The following is a 25684-nucleotide window of genomic DNA, read 5'->3' as shown; positions in this document are numbered from 1 at the left end:
TTTGTCCTGGATGTCCCAAACTTTCGTTGTTTTGTCGCTGGAGGTCGTCACCAGACAGCCTGGGACAGCACTGCTCAGGGACAGGCCTGGAAACATGCAGGAGGTACTACCGCTTAAAAATGAGCACTACATGGCGCATTACACTGTAGATAATTTGAGCCTAAACCTGTACAGAATCCACATTGTCTTGGCTCTAAATGGGAACCATGTGGCTCCAGATACATGTACATGTATCTCACTTGCAATCTCACTGATTGCAATGCAGATTAGTCGAGGATCAGTCCACTCTTAATACATATTGTTGATCACAAATAATCATGATGGTTATATATGGTTATAAAGAAAATACTGCAGAATTCAGTTGCTGAGAAATTTCTGCTGCATTTGAAGCATTATGGCATCATGCTTTCTTTATTCAGTGCCAGCAATGCTTAAGATGACGCTTCCAAGTACATTTTGTATAGAGCCATTAGGCCATGTTGATTTGATTATATGGATGACATCCTCCGGGAGCCCCAAAACTGATGCGCGCGTGCGAATAAAAAAAAAGTTTTGCAAAAAAAAAAGTTTTATTTCATTATGAAATCTACGTGGTCATGAGGGTTGAGCAAATGGCACAGAATATGGTTTGGCAAATAATCTAGTCTTCAAGTTCATTTCTTTACAATTTCGTCTTTTTTCGTTTGATTTTGGCATTCTACGACATTGGTATAGTTTTTATTAATTTTTTTTGCTCATTTTGCAACTGTTTTGTACGATTTACAGTATGGTTGAAAACTTTTTTTTTGGAAACGGCCGAAAATTCATGCGCGCGCGGATGTCATCCATATAATCAAATCAACATGGCCTTAGTAAGCATGTTATTGTTTTTACCAAAGCCACATTCATTTGGTAGATTGATTGACAAATATCCATCTCCAGTCAGTAACTATTAATACCTACTACAAACCTGTAACTGCCTGTGGATGGGCGCTTAGTGTGAAAACAGGCTTGTCTGTTCTGATGTCAATGTTATAAACAAAACCATCCTCCGTGCTCGCCTGAAAGAAAGAGATAGAAGTGTCTTGTACATGTGTTGTTTGTTTTCGGCTTGTATGTGATGTGACTGATACAATTTACATGTAGCACTTGACAAGAATACACATTATTCTAAAGTTTAAAAAAGTGATTTCATGCATTGTAAGTAAACTAATAGTACAGTCACATTCACCGAGTCAAATAGCACTACCGGTAACACTGTAAGGCATTTGGGCTAACTTGTCTACTGTAGTAACCATTGACATTATTTGATATTTTTGACTAGTACTAGTACACGTAGATGCACACAATACACCGTATACTTCAGAGTTTTGTCACCTACCAGGAAGTGGAAGGGGGAGAAGTGGTTCCACGTGACTCTCTCCACCTCCCCACTCAGAGCCCAGGACTTGTGTGTGTCTCCTGGACTCCGACAGTCGTACAGGACGGCATGTCTGTGTGAAACAGAAGTCATGTTACAACAAACTCAAGCGTTGTACGGTACTGAAGATAGCTGCATATCTTGTACATACCATAGAGAGCTTGCCTTCCTTGATAAAAGTCCCTGGTCTGATCCTAACAGTCACACAAAAATTTTTAAAATGGTACATTCTGCTTGCTCAACAGTTGAGAGAAAGAGTAAAAAGAGTTGACCACATCACTACCAGTGGACTAGCCTCCTACTGAAGTGTTTTCATAATTGTTTGGCTGAAAGGCTATAGAAACAGAGGGTATACAGGCCTATATTGATTTACAATGTTGGTGATAGATTGATATGATACATACTTGTCGAATCCCCCAGACAGAAGTGACTGCGCCTCAAATGGGTGCCACTCCAACGTCTGAACCTGGAAAACATTTCAAGACATTGCCATTGAAATTTCTGATGCTCAATACAAGCAAAAAGGATACTTCTATCTTCAAAGAAAGCAGTATGTTAATTTCATTACACATTATAAATACATGTATGTGTAAGGTTCCGGACTTGGGTCAGATTTTGTTGATTACATTTTCCTCACCTTGTCTTTATGCTGTGATAGTGTGGTAACAGGTTTTCCCTGGGACAGATCCCACAATGCAACAGTGCGATCTGCAGATGCACTGGCTAAAATATTCCTGTAGAGAAAAGAAAAAAGACATGTGACAAACACAATGTATCTCTGCATCCTTATCATTCTGTGATCGAGAATAATATTCTGACAATAATTGTTTACCCGGTCCGGTAATGTTAGAATTAACAGTACAATATATCACTACATACATGTAGCTTTAAAGAATGTTTAGAGTTAGATGTTCAAGGGTTAGGTGTAACAAGTCGTTCGGTGTAATGTAGCTAGCTACGTGCCTGCGAAGCTGGTGTGTTACGCCGAAAGGCAGTTATACCGGCTATACAGATACAGAAAAAACTGATCATCAAACCATTTTGATAATTCTTGATGAGGCCAGCCTTACCTAACTAGTCTGTTCCAGGACAGGTCTAGGACTGCATCTGTGTGACCAACTCTGGGTGCAGCTGAAGCCTTCTTCTTCTGTTAGAAAAAGAAACATAACCTCTGACTGTAAACACACACATTTTGTGCCGTTTCAATACAACATCATGTATCATTAGCTGTTACCAAATGTGCTAAACCATCAAGTTTTCAATATCTTACTTAACATTTAAACTGAATAGATTTGGAATCATACATGTATGTCATTGAAATGCTGAATAGATGTATTTTACAGGGTAGCTAAATTCCTGCAGTCATTGCTTACAGCCTTACAAATATAATTCATGTATCACAGTGATCATCCATGAATATAAAGAAGTGACAAGTTTTCAGGTACTTAGTGTGTCCTGTTACCTTTTTGCTAGGCTTTTTCTTGTGTGATCCTAATGTGACGACTGGTTCCAGACTATCCACCACATCCAGGTCCCAGATGTCGATACCTGGAGTCACGCTGCCCACCACCACGAGGTTACCTGTGGTGCAACAACGGACAATAGGTGTTGTCTTCTAATAACCACTTTCCCTCTCTCACAATCACTTTCCTTTGCTCACAATCACTTTTGCTTTCACACAATCACTTTTTCACAATCACTTTCACTTTCTCATAATCACTTTCACTTTTTCACATTCACTTTCACTTTCATGCACTTCCAGACAATCACTTTCACTCTTTCATAGTCACTTTCACTTTCTCACACTTTCACCTTCTAACTATCACTTTAACTTTCTCATGATGACTCACTTTCTCATAGTCACTTTCTCACAATCAAAGATTCATACACATTTCTTGAAAAATATCACCAGGCTAAGGAAAAAAGTGAAAATCATACAAAGGTAGAAGTTTGAAGTATCAACTAGAAAGGCCAATATTTGCTTTGGAGCAAATACAGCGATGGGTTCACCACATTTTACCACATGGCAGGGAAAGAATGAGAAACACAAGGGAAAACAATGATTTACATTGATATAACTATAATATGAAGTAAAATACAACTAAAACAACAGTTGGATAGCTATTCCCTACTTTATTGGTTAGGATTTTTAATTGCATAATGCAAACTGTTGATTTTCAAAATAAAAAAAAACGTCCATGCCCGGCATTCCAATGCTGGAGCAGGAAAGCTTGAAATACCTACCAAAACACTTGAATACAGACATACTGTCAGTATGGAAATGCTTCTGTGCAGGTGTTAATCAAGTTAAATCCCAACAGCCAATCAGCAAGAAGTATAGAGGAAAGCTGCATGCCTATTGGTTGATGCCCTGCATTCCATTGGGATGACTCATGCCCAAACGTGGTAAACAAGGCAAACTAACACAGTAATACATTTGCTATAACACAGCCAAAAAACTCAAATAAAACCATTCTAAAAGCCTGTATCACAATAATTTAAAAAACGCCTAGGGGTATTTGCCCACTGTACCTCCATACCAAATTTCAGGACCTTAGGCCCTAAAATGAAGAAGCTGAATCCATTTAAAAAATGGCAGGAGAAGGAGAAGGAGGAGAAGAAGAAGAAGAAACATCAGAAAAAGCAATATGGTTTCACCACACCACTTCGTGGTGTGGTGAACCCATAATGAGAGCCATGTACCTGGTTTGTCCTCCCCTGGGTCAAAGTTGATCCACTCCAGAGCCAATGGGAAGGCAGGAAGGATGAGGTCGTGGTGACAGTACTGAACCTTCTCTTCCTCGTTGTAAACTAGAAACATTAGAAAATGGTATTCATGTGTAATCCAAGGATTTACAACTATAATTGGATTGTATGACTGATCCTCCTGATTATTATCTAAATTTTATTAGCAGTTTGTTAGCATATTATACATTACATGAAGTTCTGTGCAATGTGTCATTTGTTGATTTACCACCACCACCTCAGCACTATTGACAGTGTCCATTAAAAAACCTGCTAAGCTGTGTTCACATCATGCATAGAAAAAGTATATGTCTCGTTACTGACTGTAAACCTCCAGGATGCTGCAGTCCTCCTCTGCCCTCCCCACGATCACCAGGTTGTCTGTCGGTCTGATGGTGAACGCTTCTCTTTCCTCTTCTTCTACCTCTTCCTGATAGTGATACAGAATGGTGTACAGGGTTTAAAAAGTGAGAAGACATACATTTGTATGTGCAAAGATCATTTAGGCACCTACACAAAACAGTAAAAGGATCCTTCTCAGAGTATCCTTTTTGTATACTGGGGCCCCCGTACTCGCTGCCTAGTACTAGTACTACTAGTAACATTTTTTGGGAGGGAGTATGGGAGCCCTGGTGTACAATAATTGGCATCCAAGCTAAGAATTTGGTGGAGATTTGGGCAAAAATGTGGCAAACTACATTTCAAACCATCCATAGTCTTCACAAGCTTAAGCAAGACAACCACTGTGCTGATCTACCTAGAAGTTGGAATATACAAAATATGTAACGTTACTTATCCAAAAAAACACTAATATTATGTTGACTCACATCATCCTTTACAGTGATGTAGGGGTCGTCCTCATTACTGGCGTAGACAGTCAGACTGGCCAGGTTTCCTACCAGGCTGCCTGTAGGATCTAAACATAACAACAACATATTTCAGCAGAAAGAAATGAAACAACTTGCAAAACACCCAAGTATCACAAAGTTTAATTTTTCCATTCTATAGAACAGGTGTTAAATACCTGTCATTATAAAACTTATCTCCATACCTAAAATCATAAGTTTAAGACATAACTTTGCATACTTGTGTCCTCTGAACACTTGAAGAAGCCACACAGGCGAAACTGGCCTTGTGACAGGCTGAATAAAAGTTCTAAACGGGAACTACTAGTACTAGTATGCTGCTCCAGATGTCTTACTGAGGGACGACTGTGTGTTCGAGATGTCGGTTAGTTGAGGAATAAATCCTCTCTACCGGTACTACATGTATATACTGGCTAGAACACTGACTCACCGTCATCGTATTTGTCCAAGTCAAATTCTGCGAGGTCATCTCCATCCTCCTCTCCTGCTGCCCCGCCCTCCATCTCAACATCCTCCTCCAGTTCCTTCAGGTTGTTGGACGTCTCCTTAATCAGACGCTGTAACTCCTCCTTATCTACCTGGACCTGGGGAGACAAGTTAGGTAAGACAACACTGTATTATAAAACTTAAGGGCCTGCATGCCCTTTTTCGTAAGGCCTGTTTAGTCTTCGTAATCCATAGGCAGTCTCCAAAAAAATCAACGTAATTCGTAATAGAACATTCACTGCACATCGTAAAGTCATAATCAGCTCTGAGGCTTTAATGTAATTTGTAAATACTTACTTAAATTCGTAATTGGGGGCAAAAATTTTGCGTAATTCGTAATCACGACCAGGATGGGTCAGTGTTTAGAAGCATTTACCTTATATTCCAGTGCAGTGCCTACAAAAATCTGTCTCTTCTGTCTCTTATCATATTAGGCTAGGTGTAAGAAACAGGAGGAGCGAGTGGAAACAGATAAAAACCCACTGGTCCCGGGCCGGGATTCGAACCCACGACCAAACCTGGGCACCAGTCCACAGGCAGGCACTCTAACCGCTCGGCCGAAAAGGTCTAGACCCATCGGCCGGGTCAATTGGTAAGCGCCTGTAAATTTAACCCCCTACATAGGTGCCAGTCTGTTCCCAAGGCCAATATACTAACTAGCTCCTCAGCTCCAGGCCCAACATTCCCACCATTTTACCATAGCCCTCTCAGTTCTCAGGGCCTAACTGGGGGATGGCCTGTGTATAATTTAGCCAGGTAGGAAGAGCCTGGCATCTACTAGTACAGAACTAGAGTTTTTGTTTGTTTGTTAACATGGCTTCTTAGCTGTATGATCCAATCCACTGTCATATATTGTGTTGACTATGTCGTAGTGTTGCTTCTGTCTTGGTAACTGCTGAGATAAAACTTTCTACCCGTAGATAACATGAAAATGGACGCTATCAGTTTCTGGTTATGATAGCAAGTTCACATATCTAGACTAGAGATAATTAGCACCTTGTGAATTTCAGTTACTCGGAACATCGTGACATCTTTTCTTAGCCATCGTACGACACAAATTACTATAACACAAATCACTATAATGGTGAAGGTACCGAACGTTTACTATCGTGTGGTATGTAGGCGTGTGGACTGCACTCAGTGCAGAACTAGCACGTGGGGGAGGGGGGCTAAGAGAAACTGCTGTCAGCTCACCTTATCCGGTACAGCTTTGGCCACACCCCTGGGCACCCAGGCCAGACAAGTCACTATACTGCTGCTCATCTCTGTCAGTCCCGATCTCAGGTGTTTATAGGGTAAAAATCCGTAAATTTGCACGTGTGTACGCCTCTCTCACGTGGACAGACGACGCAATCGCCTACCCACGGTCTCGCACCTAAGTTGCATAACTCGAGTTTGACCACTCAGTGGCGACATCTTGCGGATGAATTGATTACTGCAACACTGAGGGTATTTTGACGACCAGTAAACAAGAAGTGGTAACAGTTCAGTGATCAAACTCCTTTTTAATGGCCCTTTTGTAAAAAAAAAAATCGGACATGCTTCACATTAAAACCTCGAAATAGGAAGCTCTTGTACATGTATAAGGTTGAAGAAGATTTGAATGATTTCATTCTACCAAAAATGCCATTCCAACCAAAGTAGAATGGCATTTGACTGTGGATTACAAATTACTTCAAGACACTACTAGTACTGCAACTTAAGAGAAAGGTAAAGTAAAAAAAAAGACAGAGACAAAAGTCATGGCAGACTACTTCGAGTGCATGATACAATCACAGTTACAAAAAAACAACTTTGAACAGCCATGATTTGAGTATAATACATGAAGAGTACAGCATAAATACACCATGCAAAATAAATAGTGATAATGAGTGTGAGCATTGAGGGAACTATGAATAAGAAAAATTGTTTCCAAAATAAAAAAAAGCTTCATGACAAGGAATAAAATGCGTCTCAGAAAAGATTTCCTGACAAGCTGGCTATATGGTACATTCCATTTCACAATAATTATGGATCTAATAATGACAAGCACACATAAAATAGAGGAATTTTCAAAGCTTGCAATTGGCAGGTAAGGAATGCAGGAGTATAAAATACTACCTCATCTGTTTTACGTCAAAGTAAAGATTATAACATTGTTTTCTCCTTCCTTTCAACAGAAACACAGTGCAGGTAGCTGCAAATTCAACACGGCACCAGTAGCATTGTTATAGTGAATGCAGGGTTTGGCAAACACGTTTAGCAAGCCAGAATAACTTTTCAAATTGACACGACATGTAGCACCTTTTAATAAATGTTGACTGCTAACTTTTAGGTGATTATTTCTTCAACAAACTAATCAGGATGTGATTGTTGCAAAGCCATTCACACAAATCAAAAGTTCCATAGCCTTTTTGAGACCATAGCGGCCATGTGTTGTAATCTAAAAATGTATCTAGGGCACAGTATTGGATGTCAGAGCCCATCCCTTTCATAACATCTATCACATATACAAAAGTAACTTCATTTCTGGAAGACGACAGGAAAAATTGTGGATAGAACATCTTGCATTGGTTTAATTTCTGAATGGCATCGAGAACTGATGAGTCAGCAGAAGTTTTTTCTGGCAACTGGAGGACAGCATTCTGATTTCTGCTATGTTTGATTAATTGGAAGCATCTATAATACAGTATATTTCTCTTCATATGTGTACCTTGCATTCAACGAGAGCAAAGTTATCTTACCACTTGGGGTTCATGTGATGTGCTTAACTTCATTTGCTTGTCCAGTATGTACTTACAGTGTACAAAAAACAAAGGTTTAATACGGTGGGATTTACAAGCACAGGTTTGTAGTTTAGAGTAGTCTAACATAAAGAAACAAATGTAGCCTCATAACACCAGTATTGGTATCACTTCACATCAGTTGTAAAAAAAACCACAACAAAACAAGATGACTTTACATGTAGTTCAGTATTGCTCTATAGTATATAGTAAGAACACCAGTAGCTGCAAGTGTGTATGTAAGCCTAACCCTACGTAGCCAGACCATTAACACTTAGTGAATATGCTTTGTAGAACTTCAGAGAATTGGCGACTTACAGAGATTATAGTTTTTTTTTTTTTTTTACAATCTTTCGAAAGCCAATGCCCACAACAACTGCTGGTAAGAACATTTCAGCTGGACTAGAATTCCACTGGTGCAAACAATGCTGTTAGTTAACACTTTTAAATATCGTGTGTTATAGTACTTCACGTGATAAAAAAATCAAGAATCCCGTAATATGTTTACATCAATAAAATACAGAGTGCATTTTGTAGTATACAGAGCAGGAAATCCCATTCACTGAGCGCTAACTAAAGTAATACAATCTTCAGACCATTGCTAGAACAACAGAAGACTAACTTCTTACATTTGTTGAAAAAAAATTGCTTCATCCATATTTTTTCAGGGCATGTATCAACTCTTCTGACTCTTTCTGTGATTTCCAACATGTCATTTCAAGTAAAACTTTAACTAGTATAAAGTGCTGTTACTGCAACCCCAAGACCCAATCCTAAGTAAATCTAATGCAGAATATATATAATAAGCTAGTTTGGATGCCATGGGTTCATCTATCCTAAAAAGACCTGAAATGAAATGTTGAGCACCTTACTGACCAATTTTTCTGCAAGATGAAAAAAATATTCACTTTTTCGTATTTCACAACTTGTCCATCTCCTTCCTAACCCCATCTTCCCGATTCCCCCGAAAACAACTTTGTTAAAAAATAGACTATCAATACTGTTGGCAGAACCCTTAGCCGTGTGGAAATGCTTCCCCTTAACCCAGGTGTAGCTCTACTTAAAACAGGACAGGGCTTGAAATACCACCTGCATATGCACCTTAGTGCAGGTAAAATTGGAGCTGTGCACGTATTTTGACGTCTACCTGCACCAGTCCATGTACTGGGTATATGCAGGTTAGTGTAGGTAAAACTGGATCTGTGCAGGTATTTCTGATGTCTATCTGTACCTAACCTGCACTGGTCCATGTACTGGGTATATGCAGGTTAGTACAGGTAAAATTGGAGCTATGCAGGTATTTCTGATGTCTACCTGCACCTAACCTGCACTGGTCCATGTACTGGGTATATGCAGGTTAGTACAGGTAAAATTGGAGCTGTGCAGGTATTTCTGTTGTCTACCTGCACCTACCGGTAACCATTACAGGCTTTTCATAAAAACAGCCAGCTACAGTTGAGTGACAAAGGATCATAAGTGGCTCAAAAACACCTTGTATTTTTCAGAATAACATGCTAGAATACAGCTGGTATTTTTCAACGTATTTTTTGATGGATTCTTTTTAAAGGCAAAGAAAATGAGTGGTGCAGGTAAAACTTGTTTGGTGCAGGTAATTTTGCATGTTACCTGCATTTGTATACCTGTGCAGGTATGATCAGTGCAGGTAACTTTGCACCAGTGCAGGTATGCAGAGGTAAGTATTTCGAGCCCTGTAGGGAAGGCTTTTGAGAGCATCCCCGGTACTCTATATCATATATAATGTAGGCTGGCACGGGAAGCTTTCTGCCCGGCTATAAGCTATAGTTGGTGCTGCTGGAATTCTTGTAACACTTAGAAGAGCGATTTCTTCTCCTTCTTCTTCTTGTTGTCAAGCGATCTGGGAGAAAAAAAAGAATACCATTAACATGACATTGTACACCCTCTTATAGTCTCATATAGTTGGGAAACTATTTTACATATGTACATCAATAAATGTAAGGTTCTTAGCTACAAAACCAAAAGTGATTCTATCTGTCATCAATGCAGGAAGGAGCTGGCAGATAAAATCCTTTGGTTGAGTAGGCTACTAGCTAAGAAGTTCAACCCAGATTGTTTGTTTGGGCTTTTGTTTATACAAATATACAAGTTACAATCGTTGAAGAACTAACAAAGTTATAGTCGTAATATCTCCATAGATAGATAGATATCCTTATACATATAACTTATAAGGTATACAAGAACACATATAAAATAACAAAGATTAACATATTATACCAATGACACGGCAAGAAAACAGTTACTCAAGCAACTAGATATGATTTTGGAAAATCATATCCAGTTGCTTGTAATGAGTAACTGTTTTTTTCTTTGTGTGTTAATTGTTACCTGGATGTCTAATCTTCACCGACGTATACCAATGACAATTTTAGATGAATTTACCAATTAAAACATGTGCAACACATTGAGCAGTACTTACTTGGTAGCGTCCATTTTCCGCTGCTCCTCGAGTTGGCGCTGGCTCTCCTCGAAGGACAGTTTCTCCTTCTCAAACAGACTCCGCTTCTCGTCCAGCTCCTTGTACTCCTGCTCCAGCTTCTTCTTCATCTGCTCGTGCCGACGCTGAAGCTGTGGGGACGGAGGAATAACTCTGATGTTAGTATCCAATACTTGAATTCACAACTGTAGGAGTAAGCTTGTTTTCACACATTTGACAAAAGGAAAAGTCGTACTGAACAATTTGATAATTCTCAAATTAATGCACAAACACTATAATGTTAGCTTCTTTAACAAGAATACTGGTAGCATACTACATATTCTGTACGACTTGGAGAGACTCAATGTATCCAGATGCTTCAAAACTACCTTGAGAAGCCGTTTGTCAACAAAGAATAAAAATTTTGACAGTTTTTCAAAATAGACAAATTACAGCAAATGTATGGCAATGTTTAAAGCTATCTATTGATGATGCCGTTACTGTACTTAGTGGCTGCAAGTTCCACTCTACGATACAAGTTTTTGAACACTTCAATCCTTGGTTGATAACCTTGACTATTTTTTGTTCCCTTAACTGTACACTTAAGTTAAAGGTGAAAATAAAATCTTACGTCTGCTTCTGAGTCCTTGAGTTTCTGTCGTTTCTCCTTGACCTTCATCTCGAACACCTGTTCCATCTCCATCTCCATCTTCTTCATCTTGGCCACGTGTTCCCTCTTCTCCTCCTCCATCTGGGCCAGAGGGTTTCTGGAGGCAGACGGACGGGAGGGGCTGAGGTTTCAGGACCAAAACATGCACATGCTACAGTAAAACACTGGCAAGTCTATCCAGTACACACTCACCACCACCACCACCACAGGACAGCAACTGTCTTCAACCCCACGGCACACTCAAGAACTAACATGTACATGTACATGGTAAAGTAAAACACTGGCAACTCTCTCTCATGTCCAGCGGTGTACACACTCACCACCACCACCACAGCACAGCAACTGTCTTCAACACACAGGACCAGGCAACCCACAGCACACTCAAGAACCAACACCACAGGGAAACGAGTCTCAGAGTGGTACAGGAAAAAGCAGTGGATTCCAATTAACAGGCAAACTGATTCATAATAAGAACCAACACCCCACAGAAACACTTCTGTCAGAAAATGTCTGAGTCCGAGTTGTAATGGAAAAACCAAATTCCTATTAGCAAGCTTAGACTGTGCTCAACATCAGATGTGAACTGATTCATAATAAGACCCTACACCACACAGAAAAAAAATCAAATCTCACAGGAAAAACCAAAGTGGATTCCAATTAGCAAGCTTTGACGAATTCAAACTAAGAACAAGATTCACCACATGAAAAAAAAAACACTTAAAAAAAGAATAGCTCACAGCTTAGGGTAAATGCAACACCAATACTGTACTTTGTTGAACAGTAGATGCTTCACCATGTAACACGTGCCTCAATGCACCACGCTGCTATCAGTAAGTTAACACACCACAAGATAAGAAAACTATATCTGAACATTAACCAAACTGTCTGCCAACAGACCCGCATTACACCAGGATACCATATCATAATTATCCATTCTAGTTTACAAGAACATGTAGAGAAGCTGGTTTGTTAGTAGGTAGAAGCAGTAAGGGTACATACTTGCCACCGGCTGGTTTGCCCTTCTCTGTACCGTTGGTTGCCGTAATGCCAGCTAGCTTCTGACAGCGGTAGTTCTCGTAGTGAACGTTATTCGTTACGTCTTTCAAGTCCTGCATGTGGGTCCTGGAACACAGGCAAAATCACCAAGGTCAGTACAAAGGCATTTTGCTTGAGTGTAGCACCATTGTGCATTGTATTGTTTGAAAGTTGCAATGAAAAAAATATCAATTTTCATATGACAAAGGCCATAGTTTTAACCTGTATATAAAATCAGGACATGTCATAGGTACAGCCTACATCTGGGAACATTGTTTGGGAACACTTTTCTAATAATATTTCAGCTGTTGTAAGGATACTTTTTCCCTACCTGATCAACATGTTCCTCAGTGTGATGAAGTCACAATGGTCCATGTTCTCCACTGAAATCACAGCAACAGAAGTCAATTTCTCTTTCCTTATAACATGAGCAAACAAAACCTAACAGAACTTTTTACATGTATCACACAAATACATGTATAACAAGGTATTATCTTGAATGTGTAAAAGCCACTGTGTCCTTACTTTACACATGCTATGCTTACCTACAGAACTTCAAACAATGGTACGGCTTTTCGTCTGGTCCAGAGAAACCTTACCTTCTGCGATGCCCTTATATCCCTTATATTATGACCTCCATGAAAAGTGGCTAGCTGGCTGATTTGAATATTTCATGAATTGATGATGATGGTGATGATGACTGATTGAACAATGGTTCAAACAAATAAACAAGAACCGTTACCTTCGGCGACGCCCCATGGGTACTGTCGTCCGCGCACTTTCCTCCCGTTGATCTCCAGAAGCGTGTTGCTGCCGACAACCGCAAAGGGAATCCTCTCCTGTTGCCAAGGAAACACAGTCAGCATCACATAACAAGCACTAAAACTCTTCAGTTCTTCTCAATCTGAATACAGTTTTAATCTTCGCAGTGGACAATCATTCTTGAGATGAAAAACAACAAGATAAGAAACACTAACTCTCCCAGTCCTCACTTTAGGATGATAAAAGAAAAACTCCACCAGAAGAATCTAACCTCCAAGCCTGTGCTACAAAATCTCTCACTGTGGGGGCTGAGCAATACAAGCCTTTGCTGTTGTCGTTTACATCATGAACATACAAATTATTTGAAGGCATTTGCAAATTATACTTATAGGTAAGCAAATGACACCCACTTTTTGCCTACCACTACCATGGTTTCATGACAATCACTTGCATGGAAAGGCTGCTAGAAGCATCATTTATCTAGTCATGCTATTGAACAAGCCATACCCTGAGTTTCTTGTTGAGTTTGTTGTCCTCTTCATCCTCTCCTTCTGGAAACTCGTAGATCTGAATCTTGTTTTCCTTGATTTCCTGTAAAATCTGCACAGGAAGGAAGATACAAGCACTTGTTATTGACACAACAACAGACATAAATGCAGCCTATTGTATACTGTAAATAGTGAAATGGTCATAGTGGCTTCATGCTCATTGTTTCCACAGTTAGAGCACACAGAAAACTGTAAACATGCGCTGGCTTGCTGCAGTATTATTTCAACCGCAAACTTGAAGTTCAACATGGTGATTACCTCCTACCACAAAAATGAATCCTTGTTAACTGCAGACTTATAACAATTCACAGTAAGTAACTACAGTATGGTATTCTCAGTTTCGAGGTCTGTCTTGAAAGTTAAAAATAGACGATTAAAACTCCTGAAGAAGAATTGAAGTTCTCACCTTTTTCTTGAACTGTGTGCACTCCTCTGGGGTCATTGTGTCGGCTTTGGCAATGAGAGGAATGATGTTGACCTTGTCGTGTAATCTTTTCATGAATTCTATATCAAGAGGCTTCAACCTACAGCAACAATAGAGAAGACAACCATGTCACGTTCACGGGAATGCCATGGGTCAAAAGTGTCATTCAAACCTTTCTCATTTGGATCTTGTGATTCCTTTGACATCCATATTAAAAATGTGCATTTCTATGAACCAAATTGAAAGGCCAAGTGGCTACGTTAGCAGACACGAGATCGAGAAGGTTCAATCTCTGGAATGCCTGGCTAGACACTGTGTCCTTGGGAAAGGCACTTCACACAACTTTCCTCACTTCAACCAGGTGTAAATTGGGTACCTGACTCCTGTTGAGGAGGAAAAAAGCAGTAGAAGGAGAGGGAACGGCTCTGCCTTCCAATACCGTGCCCTAGACAAGGTGGATTAACAACACACTACATCTACGGCCTCAAAAAGGCTATTGGACTATCATCTTTACCATATCATGAAAGTTCAACTGTGTTGGCTGGTACATGTTTCAATGTAAAAATTTTGTTCCAACACAACTGAGGAAGACCAGAGTGACTGGTTGAAAGCTCTAGATGAGAACATTTCCCTTTTATGTTGGGACAAAAGTTTACCCTGACACTTTATCCTATATCCTTTGTAACAAAGCTTACCCGTGCCCAGTTGGCCCTATGAAGTACAGGCAGGCGTGGACCCTGTTGTCCGGCATTGTTCGGCGGTTCACGCGAGACTCTGAGTTCAGGTAGTCCTCAAACCTCTGCTCAATGTGGTCTGTGATGGGCTTCCAACTACATCGTAGGTAAGAACAACCATCTGTTAGCTCTGTATCTGTATAGCCGGTATAACTGCCCTTCGGCGTAACAAACCTCTTCCTCCTAAAACATGCATTTACTGTCAGAAGGACTCATTCTTGGCTGATGTAAATTGTATTCACAGACATATATGCTGTATACGTATGTGCAAGTACAAACAACGAAAAACATAATAAGCATATTCACAATTTTCCTATTATATTCACAAATGCATGGTATAACAATTTTATGCTAGCTCCCACCATGTAAAATTTCATGTCATAAGAAATAAAACAATACAGAACAGAACCCATAAGAAGTCCTATGGACATTCTTTACAGTTAGGTGTTATGGTCCTACTATTCATGTGTGCATTTCTCACCAGTTACTGTTGTCCACGGCATCTCCGAACCCTGGTGTGTCCACAATAGTCAACTGTAGCTGGACACCTCCTTCTTTAACCAGCACCCGAGATGTTTCAACCTTGGGCATAACAACAAATTAAAATACATCAAGGTCAAAACTGGTTCAACTTCTACAACCTCTACTGCTAGCAAGACAGAGTCTGGGTCTTGGTGTAGAGCTTATTTCAACATTACATTTAGTACGGCAAAAAACAGGTCCTCAAGAAACTGGATATGATTTTGGAAATGACCGTTTCCAAAATCATATCCAGTTGCTTGAGTCCTAGCAACTGTTTTTGGCGTATCTTATTACCTGGATGTCTAACCTTCACCAACATACATTACTAGTACTTCATTTGCTTGGTCTTTGTTTACTCACAAAATACTCAAATCGTAATTAAGGTCATGAGGAAAGATGTAAGGGCTAGACAAACTACAACAAGATATAGGCTATACGATTAAAATGCTAATGAACCAATCAACATATAGCCATAATAAATCCATAGACATATACCCTTACACATACAAACATGATCTGTGATATCTCTGTACATGTGTATATGACATCCAGATGCATAAATAGCCTTCTAATTGACATGCAGATGGCACCAAAATCATAACTTGACAAAGATAATCTAAAATTGTGAAATAAAATAAAATTATCAGAGGAAACTCTTTGGTGTTACCTTGACAGTTTTGGTGATGCGTTGTGAGGGGCCGGGGTACTCAGACGGGGAATACAGGTCAGTCATGAAGAGGGAATTCACTAGGGTAGACTTACCCAGACCAGATTCACCTGCAAGAAAAATTGTTTTACTAGTTACACGTAAAGCTTCAAAAAAAACAAATACAGTCTGGATTTCAAGACTTCCAAGTTACATAATATTCTAGATCACGTAGTTAGTAACAAATTTATCGTTTTTGTATTAATTTTGTACATTATCATTTACTCCAGAAGTGTTAATAATATTTCTTCATGCTATAAAGGTTATCTTTTGGTTCTATATAACAGTCAGGGCTCGAAATACTTTTTTCAGCCAGGTGGCGCATGTTGCCACCTGAGTCAAAAGCCAGGTGGCGCCATCAGTATTCAAGTGGCAACACTTCCAAGTTATCATTTTCTTCAAATCTGCTACTTATATCTATTACGTTTTCTTCTAGTTAACTACTTAAGTTTTATGTTATAAAATAAAGTAATGTAAAGAACACAAAAGCTCTCAAACAACAATGTTTTAATAAAGAATGCCACCTTTACATCACTTCATCACAGGGCTGCCGCCGTGGGAATGCCACGCCTCTACATGGCGGCACACTTATGCGGGTGGTGTTACGTGCGCCATGTTCTTCGTTTGTCGCAAGGATAATGTTACTCTCATCTGCCAAATAAACATACCCCCCGGAATAAACATACCCCCCGGACAAATCTTCAAAATCTAATAAAAAATGGTATTTGCTCCCTTGATTTAAAAAGAAAATTGGGCATAGGTTCCCCGGATGACCCCTAACCGGGGGCCAACGGTGCTTCCACAAGTTCAACAAGTGAAAAATACATGATACAAATTGTACATGTACTTATTACCTGGAACTTGGAGCAAGTATTCCTAAGGTGTTACGGACATAATTAATATATACCAAACTTTTTAACCCAATCATATTTCCCAAACAAATCACATATTGACACAGCTGAACAAATAAAAATGTGATTATGTCTATAAACTCATACTAAAAAAAATTTAGAGACACTCAATAAAGAAAGTAAGAAAGAAAGAAAGCATGCTCTTAATATCTGATTCTCCCAATTGTAAAAGCCCCCACAGCATCCAACCGCACATTCATAGAAACAACATTATATTCTGACACTAGAAACCAATAAATTCGGAAAATTTCACGGTAATGTTTACAAATTAACCTTTTAAAAATACGAGTGAATTTTTATTTCTGTCGTTGCCGAAAAATTTTTTTCATGCGTGTAATACTAGTACATGTATCTTGGACGCTTGGATGCTATCTTCACCTTTGACCACATTGTTGGAAGCAGCGTCGGCCATTTTCATTCTGTCTTTCGAGCTGTTTTTTCCGACAAATTTCAACCGTTTTAACATTTTACGGCCTCAGAAACTCATATAACGACGAAAACAAGTTGTAGTTGTTATTTTCATGCGTAAAATTTCTTCTGGGGATGGATTATTTTTCCGCCGAGCCGCCGAAAACTTAGCGTCGCATGCGGTCGGTCGGGCGGCCGGCAGGATTTTGTATCGGCGCGCTTTGCATGTAAACAAGGACAGTCGGAGTTGTTTACATGAAAATTGTGTTGTGAAACGCCAGCGAGGTGTCTGATTTTCTACCAATGAGAACGTTTTCTTTGTGGCGTCATGGCGAGATCGACAATTCATCGACAATTCACAAGATTGTGCCGACAATGGGGCCCGATCCATGCGATTAGCGGCTTGATCCACGCAAATTATAGGTGGCGCGCTGCGCCACCTGAGTTTAGGAATAAGTGGCGCCAAGCAAAATCAGGTGGCGCCGCGCCAGTGCGCCACTGGGTATTTCGAGCCCTGAACAGTAATTCAAAAATCCTAAAGGTCAGATATTATATATTTTACTTACCTACTACCATAAGAGTAAACTCAAAACCCCTCTTCACAGCCTTCCTGTAGACCTGGTTGGGCAGGTTGGCAAAGCCCACATACCCCTCTAGAGCCTTTGTATGCTGTAGAAGTAATAACGAAAGAATGGTCGAAAATGCAACTTCAACATTAGTGTAACACTTGTATCAATTATACACGTAAAGATACAAAATGTAAGTCGACTTTGATATCCATGAAATAAATGACACATAATTATACACTTAATTGTGAATAAGTATTTGTGAATAGCCCTCAGTAGGACAGTATTTACTCCTAAACTCAATCGCAAGTTGCATGCATCAATTTACATGTAGAACTACAATGGTCATTCTCTGAAGTGGCAAGTTTATTATTACAGCACGAGCTACAATCAAGACAGAAACAACTTCAGATCAAACAGAGCTGATTCACAACTTACGGCTGTGATAGGAAGTACGTCATTGTCCATGATACAGGATGGATGGCAGGGTTCCAGATGTCCCCAGAAGTGAAGAGAAAGTATTTGTGAGTTCGGTTCTTCCACATCATTTACACACAGGGAACATAGTCTCTACCAGACTAACTACGCTGGCTATATATAGGAGAATATTTGCCGGGGGAGTTTGGCCGCCTTGAAGGTTTGACTGGGAGGGAAAGAAACTACCTCCCCGCGGCGGGACTCCCTTGGCCCATTTGATTCTCTTTTTTGCCAAATTCTATGATCCGTATTACGGTAGAAAGGCCTGGTGGAGGCTACAGGGAACAGGGGAATGTCTACCTGGGGCTAATCCCTCTGCACACATCTGCCATCATCTCCACACAGCACTATCTAGGCCAGATTAGATACACCAGGCAGACAGGCTCTACAGATGACTGGTTAGTGTAAGACACACGACCTGACAGGGTTTACCAAACATTCACTCCAACCAACATATCATTGATGAACACCACAAGAAAATGTATATAGCTGCACGTGACTCTTGGTCTGAAAATATCAGGGAAGGAATGCTCAGGGACTGGACAGTGGTGTAAAATATATATGTAAAAGTTGCCTGTGATTAGAAAAATTAAGTTTTATTTCTGCTTTCACAATTTATTGGTAACGAAACTGAATGCGAAAGTTTCCAGTAGCAATCACTACAGTTCATTTCATAACTGAAGTACATTTGTACATGTATGCTTCCTAATCCTAGGACTGTTCTACATCTCTGCATAGGAAACACCCTCAGCCAGGAGATTTGTCTTCAATCAAGCACTTTGTTTGCTTTTACAACAAGACCGGAATATGTGCCAGGCACCCCAGGAATTTCTACTCAGGTCAAGCCTTGTGGTGACTCCTCGGGAAGAAAACAATCTGAACTTTACTGCAAGGGAAAATACGTAGAGGTTGTATTGTTTCCCTTCGGCTTTAGTGGCTAAACAATGCCTGCGAAGGGGCAGTGTGCTGTACGCTGTATGTGAAACCACATTTTTCCTCATTTCTGTCAACGTGGTGTGTACTGAAAGCGAAGCATGTTTGAACGACTTTAATCCTAGCTACAAATCATTGCAGGGGTCCATGTTGAGACAGAGTTGGTAGCTGGCACGAAAGGAAGAAACCAAAGCTTGACTTCCTCACCTTAATTTGACACATCGGAATGTAACGTTTACCTTCTGTTTTCGTTCTGGCAACCTAACTTTACACTTGTTTCCCCTCACGAGACTTCATCTTCGGTAAACAGAAAGCTTTAGATCTCACACTGAAGTTACCGCGTATCGACAGATCTCACACGGAAGTTACATACAAGATTAAACCTTGAGTTGTGTTGCTTTTCATATTGTCCCCTTAAAATGTAAATTTTCCTGACAGAAGACTCAATATAACTTATATACGGGGCTACAAGTTTGGTTGTTTTTTAGTCTACAACAATTTTATACTGTCCATTCCAAAAGAGTTATTCAAATCCTGATAAACTGATTATTCCCTTAGTTTTATTTTATTTGAAACCTGAGTTTTGACAATTTATAAAGTGCTTAATGCCAGTATAGCAGTTTCCGTGGAGACCAATACTAGTAGCAATCACTGTGTTTGTTTACATCAATCATAGGCAAATTAGTCAACTACTTTATACTTGTATACATCATAGGAACTTTTCCATATATTTACCTTGCTTTTATTTTATCTTTACACTGTCACAGTCACAACGTTTTGATATTGATGCACTTTGATATTCAGCAAATTATATCTGGTTCATGCCAACTACAGCTACTGTTCACATGAAAGCAAATCCTACACCATGAAAAATTAAACATGCAGTATTTTTAACCTTTGCTCATGTGATTTATACGAGCAGGCTGTTGAACATTACATTTACCTCCACTTCTGTATAATTGACCATCTGCCACACGTATCATTTAACAAAAATCAGAAATCCTACTCAGTGGCCAGAGTGAATATTACTCATGTAATTGCTTTAGTTAGCAAACAAAGGCCACAACAAAAACCTGGGCTAGTGCCAATTGTAGTCAATTACTCTCAAGTTCGATTGTCCAACAAATATTTAGTCAATAATTATACCAGATTGGTAACAGTTTACAAACAAATTATCCTAGATAAAAGTAAATTTAATTGCAGACGGCCATACTAACTGATTTGCTTTGGCAAGTTTGAGATTGTTTATGTCAATCAAAAATGACATGAAAAATATTATGAAAGTTCCAAAACTTCAACTTCACACCTCAAACTGCCGAACAAACACAAACAAAATTCTGTTCGAGTGACGTTAGGGACTGTACGATATTTACCGGGGGGGAGGGCTGGTGCACTGGAGGGGAGGGCCATTGAAAACTTTTTTGGCCTGGGGGGAGGGCCATCGAAAAAATATCTTAACCGGGGGAGGGCCATCGAAAAAAAACAGCCTTGGGGGGGAGGGCCACTGAAAAAGTTTTCCAAAATATGGCGTCGCGTAGTACCGAATTACAAGAAATACGCCGTAAATTCGAAATATAGTACGCACTTTTAAAACTTTTCCAAATCCCAAAAGTGTCTCGGGCCGTCGCCAAAGTCGGGGTGCGAGGTTTTTGAGGTTTATTTGAGGTTTTCCCCCGACAAATCCGTGGACGACCCAGGAATATATATAGTGGAACACCGGCACGGGGAACTTGGAACAACATCGATCGTCCATAGCATGTTTAGATAAGAATATTGACGAGTGGAAATAAAGTTGAACTTCAATATATGAACATAATTCCTCTGACTATCGTCGATATTTACACCAAGTTGTGGTAAAAAAGAAGTCAAGTCACCCACGGTAAGAAAATGTTGGTCACTAGCAATGACGCCCGGCGCTCCGTCATGCCGACCGGCCGTCCCCAGCCAGCCGACGCCGATCTCAGTGGAACTCCGGCCGAAAATATAACCCCCCGTAAGTACATATAAAATTGTAAGAGGGTTTATGAGCGGTAATATTTGAAATGGTCCGCAAGCCGTGAAGTTTTTGATCGTCGTAAACATAACGTAACGTGATAAAATAACAGTTGTGCCTCGACTGATGGTCAGTTCTAATGCACTTCCGGCTTGAGTTTAACTCAGAAATCTTCGACAAAGATTTTACCCCATGCCGTTTCAAAGGTTCAGTTGACAGATATTGTTATCCATGTTTCATTTCGTATCACAAATCTTTTTAAATCTTGATAAACGCCATGGGAAATTACTTTGTAGTGGACTATACCAGCCAGTGCAGTACGACGTGAAAATGCCAGCTAGATGTACTCTCCCACCCGACTGTTCGGCAAGCTACAATGATATGGGCGGAGTTATCTTAAAATGTAGTCCTTGATGAAAGGCCGGTGGGTGGGGTGCTGAGCGCGCCGACAGGCAAAGTGCACCTACAGCTGAAGAATAAAGAGGGCCGTGGCAGCGCTGAGGACAGCTTTCCAGAACCTGGGCCCCGGGAAGGAAATCATCTTTCCTCTGAACAGAATGTACTTATAAGTTTTACGGAGTACAAAATAATTAACACACGTGTTTATTCCTTAGAAGTGTAACGGGTTGCAAATTTTAAGGCAGCACCTCTACAGTAGCATGAATACTCCGCCCAGTTCTCCGCCTCGATGATCGTTTATTAATTGCTCTCCATGGGTTGATCGGGCGGGCGCTATTTTAAGTGTTCGGTGCATTTCGTATAGTAAAAAAATAACAACAAAGCTACGTACTTGTACATCAACATTCAACTACCCCCCGCTACCGATGAAGTCAATATTGAAATACGGTCTTTTTTCACAAATCTTTATTGACCATTGCTTGTTTGATCACCAACACTCTCCGGGATCCAAAGCTGTACGTTTCGCCGCACTTGCCTTACCTTTCGATGCGGTGGTGACGTCTTGCAAGTCGGCTGCGGCCGGCGGTGAAAACAAGCCCGAACATGGAACGTTTCCCGCTACCTTACCATACAATCACGCAGTACACAGCATAAATCTAGTTTTTAACAATTTTAAAGCTGCAATTTTAAATTTGTTTGGAACGATGAACTGTCTTTAAGACCAGAGGTACCGGCCGTGCGTAGAAGGGGTGCGTACTTTATTCGAGTTTTTACATTCCAGACGGGAATATTTGTCTCCCATCAGCCCCCATCAGGGGGCGCGTACCTTTAATCGGGATGCGTACTTAATTCGGGAATTTACGGAGGGATAAAGAGACATCGAAAAATGGGGGGAGGGCCATCGAAAAATTTTTTGGGGTGGGGGAGGGCCATCGAAAAAATTTTTGGGGTGGGGGAGGGCCATCGAAAAAAATTTTGAGCCGGGGGGAAGGGCCATTGAAAAAAAATTTTACCGGACCATTTTGCACCAGCCCTCCCCCCCCGGTAAATATCGTACAGTCCCTTAGCCTTTTTCAGTCAGTCGAGTGGGGTTTGAATATATATATTTATATCGTCTTGCTGCAAAATGAAATGTCAGATCACCGCGGCTGTATGACAGGCCTGTAGGTGGTAGATAATTATTCGACAGTCTGTGCCCGTGTTTGTGAGCAGGGCTGCCAGAGTTACAGATAATTTCCACAGACGGGATGTGGTCCTGGCCTGTCATTAGCGCTAGCCCCGCCTTGTAACGTAACGTCCAGCCGCTAGCTGCACCCCGCGGGCCCCTAACGTTCCTGCCCCGCCAAACGCCCGCAAACCGACGGACAGCGGCCGCACACGGGTTCTTTAGGGGACGTGCGAGGTGTGGGGGTCCCTGGGAGAGAGTTAGAAGGTTTAGAAGATGATTTAGAAGGCAGAACTTACCCATGTTGTTCCGCAGATCACGAACGGTTTGGGCGCCGCTGCCTCTCATCGTGCGCATGCGCCGAACCCGACTTCCGCTTCCCAGGATGCCCCGCGACTCCGGCTCCTCGGACGGGTTCATCCTTCAAGGACGTTCAAGGACTTTTCCCAAGAAAGTTTGAAGAAAAGTTTAAGAAAACGAGCGCTGAAAGTTTAATCTACATTGTTTTCTGTCGATATATGTTCAGTATGAAAGAGCGAGAAAGTCAGATTTCATACCTTACCGTCTGTTCGTTGAGAACTTGAGGTTGAAAACTCTTGAAAAAGGCCTAGCACCAAAACCAAGGATATCCTTGAGGCTTGCCAAAACAATTTCAGCACCCTCCGAAGTTTGCCAAAGACCATCAAAAGCAACTGTTCAAAAAGTCAAGCTTACTATGTTTCCTTCCTCTCATCTAAAAATCCTGTCAAAGAAAGCCGAAAGAAAGATTTACAACGATTTACAAGAGGTTTCGAAACAGAAGAAAAGAAACGCACTGGGTTCTATCTCTCCAACGTTCGAATATTCCATGCTCAGTATATCATCAAAAAGGATGCTGTCTTGCCAATATGATACTGTACTGCAGCATCCAAAGATCTCAGCTTGGAGATTAGCCCAGTGTTACAACCTATTATGAACTTGGTGGCCCATAATGATAAAACAAAAAAGTACAGAATATACAAAGCTGCATTACAATTCATTCTTTTAATGAAACAAGCAAAACATGAACACTCAGTGACATTACATATAACTTTTACGTGAAATAAATATTTTCAAACCACAGTTGCCATATTGATCATTATATTGCATTGGTCTTGCATTATTGTATTGTATAGTTACCTTTCATAGCTGAAAAACCTGTATCACAGGTATGGAAATTTTACATTGACGATATCCTTTTAGATTGCAAACATCTAAAACTGACAAAGCAGCAACTTTAAATCATTTGCAATTAGAAGTTACTTCTCCTTTTCTGACATTTTAAGTTGCTAATTTTTAACATTACCAATGGCATAAAGGTTGTTCTATGTTACCTAAATCTTTTAATTGCTTGACATTACAATGCTGAAGCATACAGCAATTTTATATACGAAAAATTTACTTAACTTTGCTATCATACCAATAAAATCTTATATACACTAACGTTAACCCGTTAACATTATATCATGTTCATGCCCAGCACTACGAAGTTTCAAGATGTTGCCTTACATTGAAATATTAGACTACGAGAAAGCCCAGCTATACAGACTTTGCACAGACTTTTATAGCACAATAGAGAGATAAACTTCTGGGTGCCTTTGGCCCATTTGAACATTAACCACAATAGTGTGCATTTCAAAAAGTTTGGCAATCATGTACAAAGACAATATAGTTCACATACATTTACGATTTACAAACTATTTCCCTTAAACATGTTCTTGACAATGGCCACAAAGTAATTTTGGCACTCTTCATTTCTCCTCTTTTCAGTAATTTTAGATTGTCCATTCAATGATATAACGTTAACATACACCCAACAATTGCACAAATACTACCCAAATTTTGGACTACACGTTTTTGGCACTCTTTAAGGGTTTTTGAATGGAAAAGGTCAATGGATTACGTGGAGATCTTGTGGTCGCAGATTTAAGTCCAAAATGGTGAACAGTATAGATTCTAATACTACAGTCATTTCTTCAGTCTTGGATATTCAATTGTGAATATCTTGGATTGTCACAGTAAGAAAAAAACAGCAACCTGCCTACCAATGCCCCCCTCAGTAAATGCTGCATGGCATCAAACACTTACCCAATAAATAACATAAGTCTTATAGCCTTTGACCTATAATAATTCTATCATAGAAATCTACTGATTTGCAAAATATTCACATTCAATAAAAGTGAGTGCAATGAAGAGCAAGCCAAAATAACAGGCTCGTAATCAAACTTCAATTTGAAGAAGATAATCTACAAAATTATACACTTCATTATGATGGCTTTATAATTTATTCTACTTAACAGGCTTTTTGTCTTGAACAATAAATATTTGGATTATATATGGCAAAAAAGGCATATTTGCAGCATATGCGTATGTAGTATCGTATGTAAAGCTTGATAACATTGTGATGCACAAGTCAGGGTAAACATGATTGGGATAACATTGTGATGCACAAGTCAGGGTAAACATGATTGGGTGGAGCAGCTGGGAAAGCAAATTCTTTCAGATGCAAAAGTAAGGAGGTTTAATCCTCACTAAGGTGGTTTAGTAACTTGTGATTGAACCTCCTACCCCTTACACAGTAACAGAGACATAATCAACCTTCTCCCTACTCCCTACTGAAAATCCTTGCAATAAATACAAATTTGTTGCCAGAAGGTTCCAGTAGCATGGATGTTTAAAAAAAAAAACGATGTGTGGTGGCTG

The 25684-nt window shown here is 40.1% G+C and overlaps 2 protein-coding genes across 3 annotated transcripts; both read right to left on the bottom strand.

Moving 5' to 3' along the window:
- Positions 1-3: 3 nt before the first annotated feature.
- On the bottom strand, positions 4-6861 carry LOC109480459 (periodic tryptophan protein 1 homolog; the record flags this gene model as incomplete). The annotated part of the gene is made up of 12 exons (XM_019782650.1): positions 6691-6861; positions 5441-5594; positions 4972-5060; positions 4469-4574; positions 4103-4210; positions 2862-2980; positions 2470-2546; positions 2037-2133; positions 1804-1865; positions 1361-1472; positions 950-1040; positions 4-86 (listed from the first exon to the last, which is right to left on the bottom strand). Coding segments are annotated over exons 1-12 (1167 nt in total), but the record flags the coding sequence as incomplete, so codon positions are not given.
- A 3119-nt stretch (positions 6862-9980) lies between these two features.
- Positions 9981-23357, bottom strand: LOC109480549 (septin-7-like). 2 transcript variants are annotated; one of them, XM_019782771.1, is made up of 14 exons: positions 23263-23357; positions 18435-18436; positions 17997-18099; positions 16073-16182; positions 15365-15465; positions 14845-14979; positions 14132-14249; positions 13685-13777; positions 13158-13254; positions 12747-12798; positions 12380-12502; positions 11342-11501; positions 10714-10862; positions 9981-10134 (listed from the first exon to the last, which is right to left on the bottom strand). In XM_019782771.1, the coding sequence occupies exons 1-14, from the start codon at positions 23318-23320 to the stop codon at positions 10089-10091; spliced, it is 1347 nt and encodes a 448-aa protein (XP_019638330.1). In that variant the 5' UTR covers positions 23321-23357; the 3' UTR covers positions 9981-10088. The 2 variants fall into 2 exon arrangements, with proteins under 2 accessions (XP_019638330.1, XP_019638331.1); XM_019782772.1 differs by having other exon boundaries at positions 11342-11477.
- Positions 23358-25684: the final 2327 nt, after the last annotated feature.

Source organism: Branchiostoma belcheri, unplaced genomic scaffold (assembly GCF_001625305.1).
Source record: "Branchiostoma belcheri isolate BF01 breed outbred unplaced genomic scaffold, Haploidv18h27 scaffold51, whole genome shotgun sequence".
In the NCBI taxonomy this organism is placed as follows: domain Eukaryota; kingdom Metazoa; phylum Chordata; class Leptocardii; order Amphioxiformes; family Branchiostomatidae; genus Branchiostoma; species Branchiostoma belcheri.
This window is presented reverse-complemented; position numbering and strand designations above follow the sequence as displayed.

Coding starts and splice junctions, on each gene's coding strand:
- LOC109480549 (XM_019782771.1), bottom strand. CDS start 23,320: ATGCGCACGATGAGAGGCAGCGGCGCCCAAACCGTTCGTGATCTGCGG. Junction 16,183..17,996: donor GTTTACTCTTATGGTAGTAG/GTAAGTAAAATA, acceptor TTTTTCTTGCAG/GTGAATCTGGTCTGGGTAAG. Junction 12,503..12,746: donor CTGAGGAACATGTTGATCAG/GTAGGGAAAAAG, acceptor CCTGTGTTCCAG/GACCCACATGCAGGACTTGA.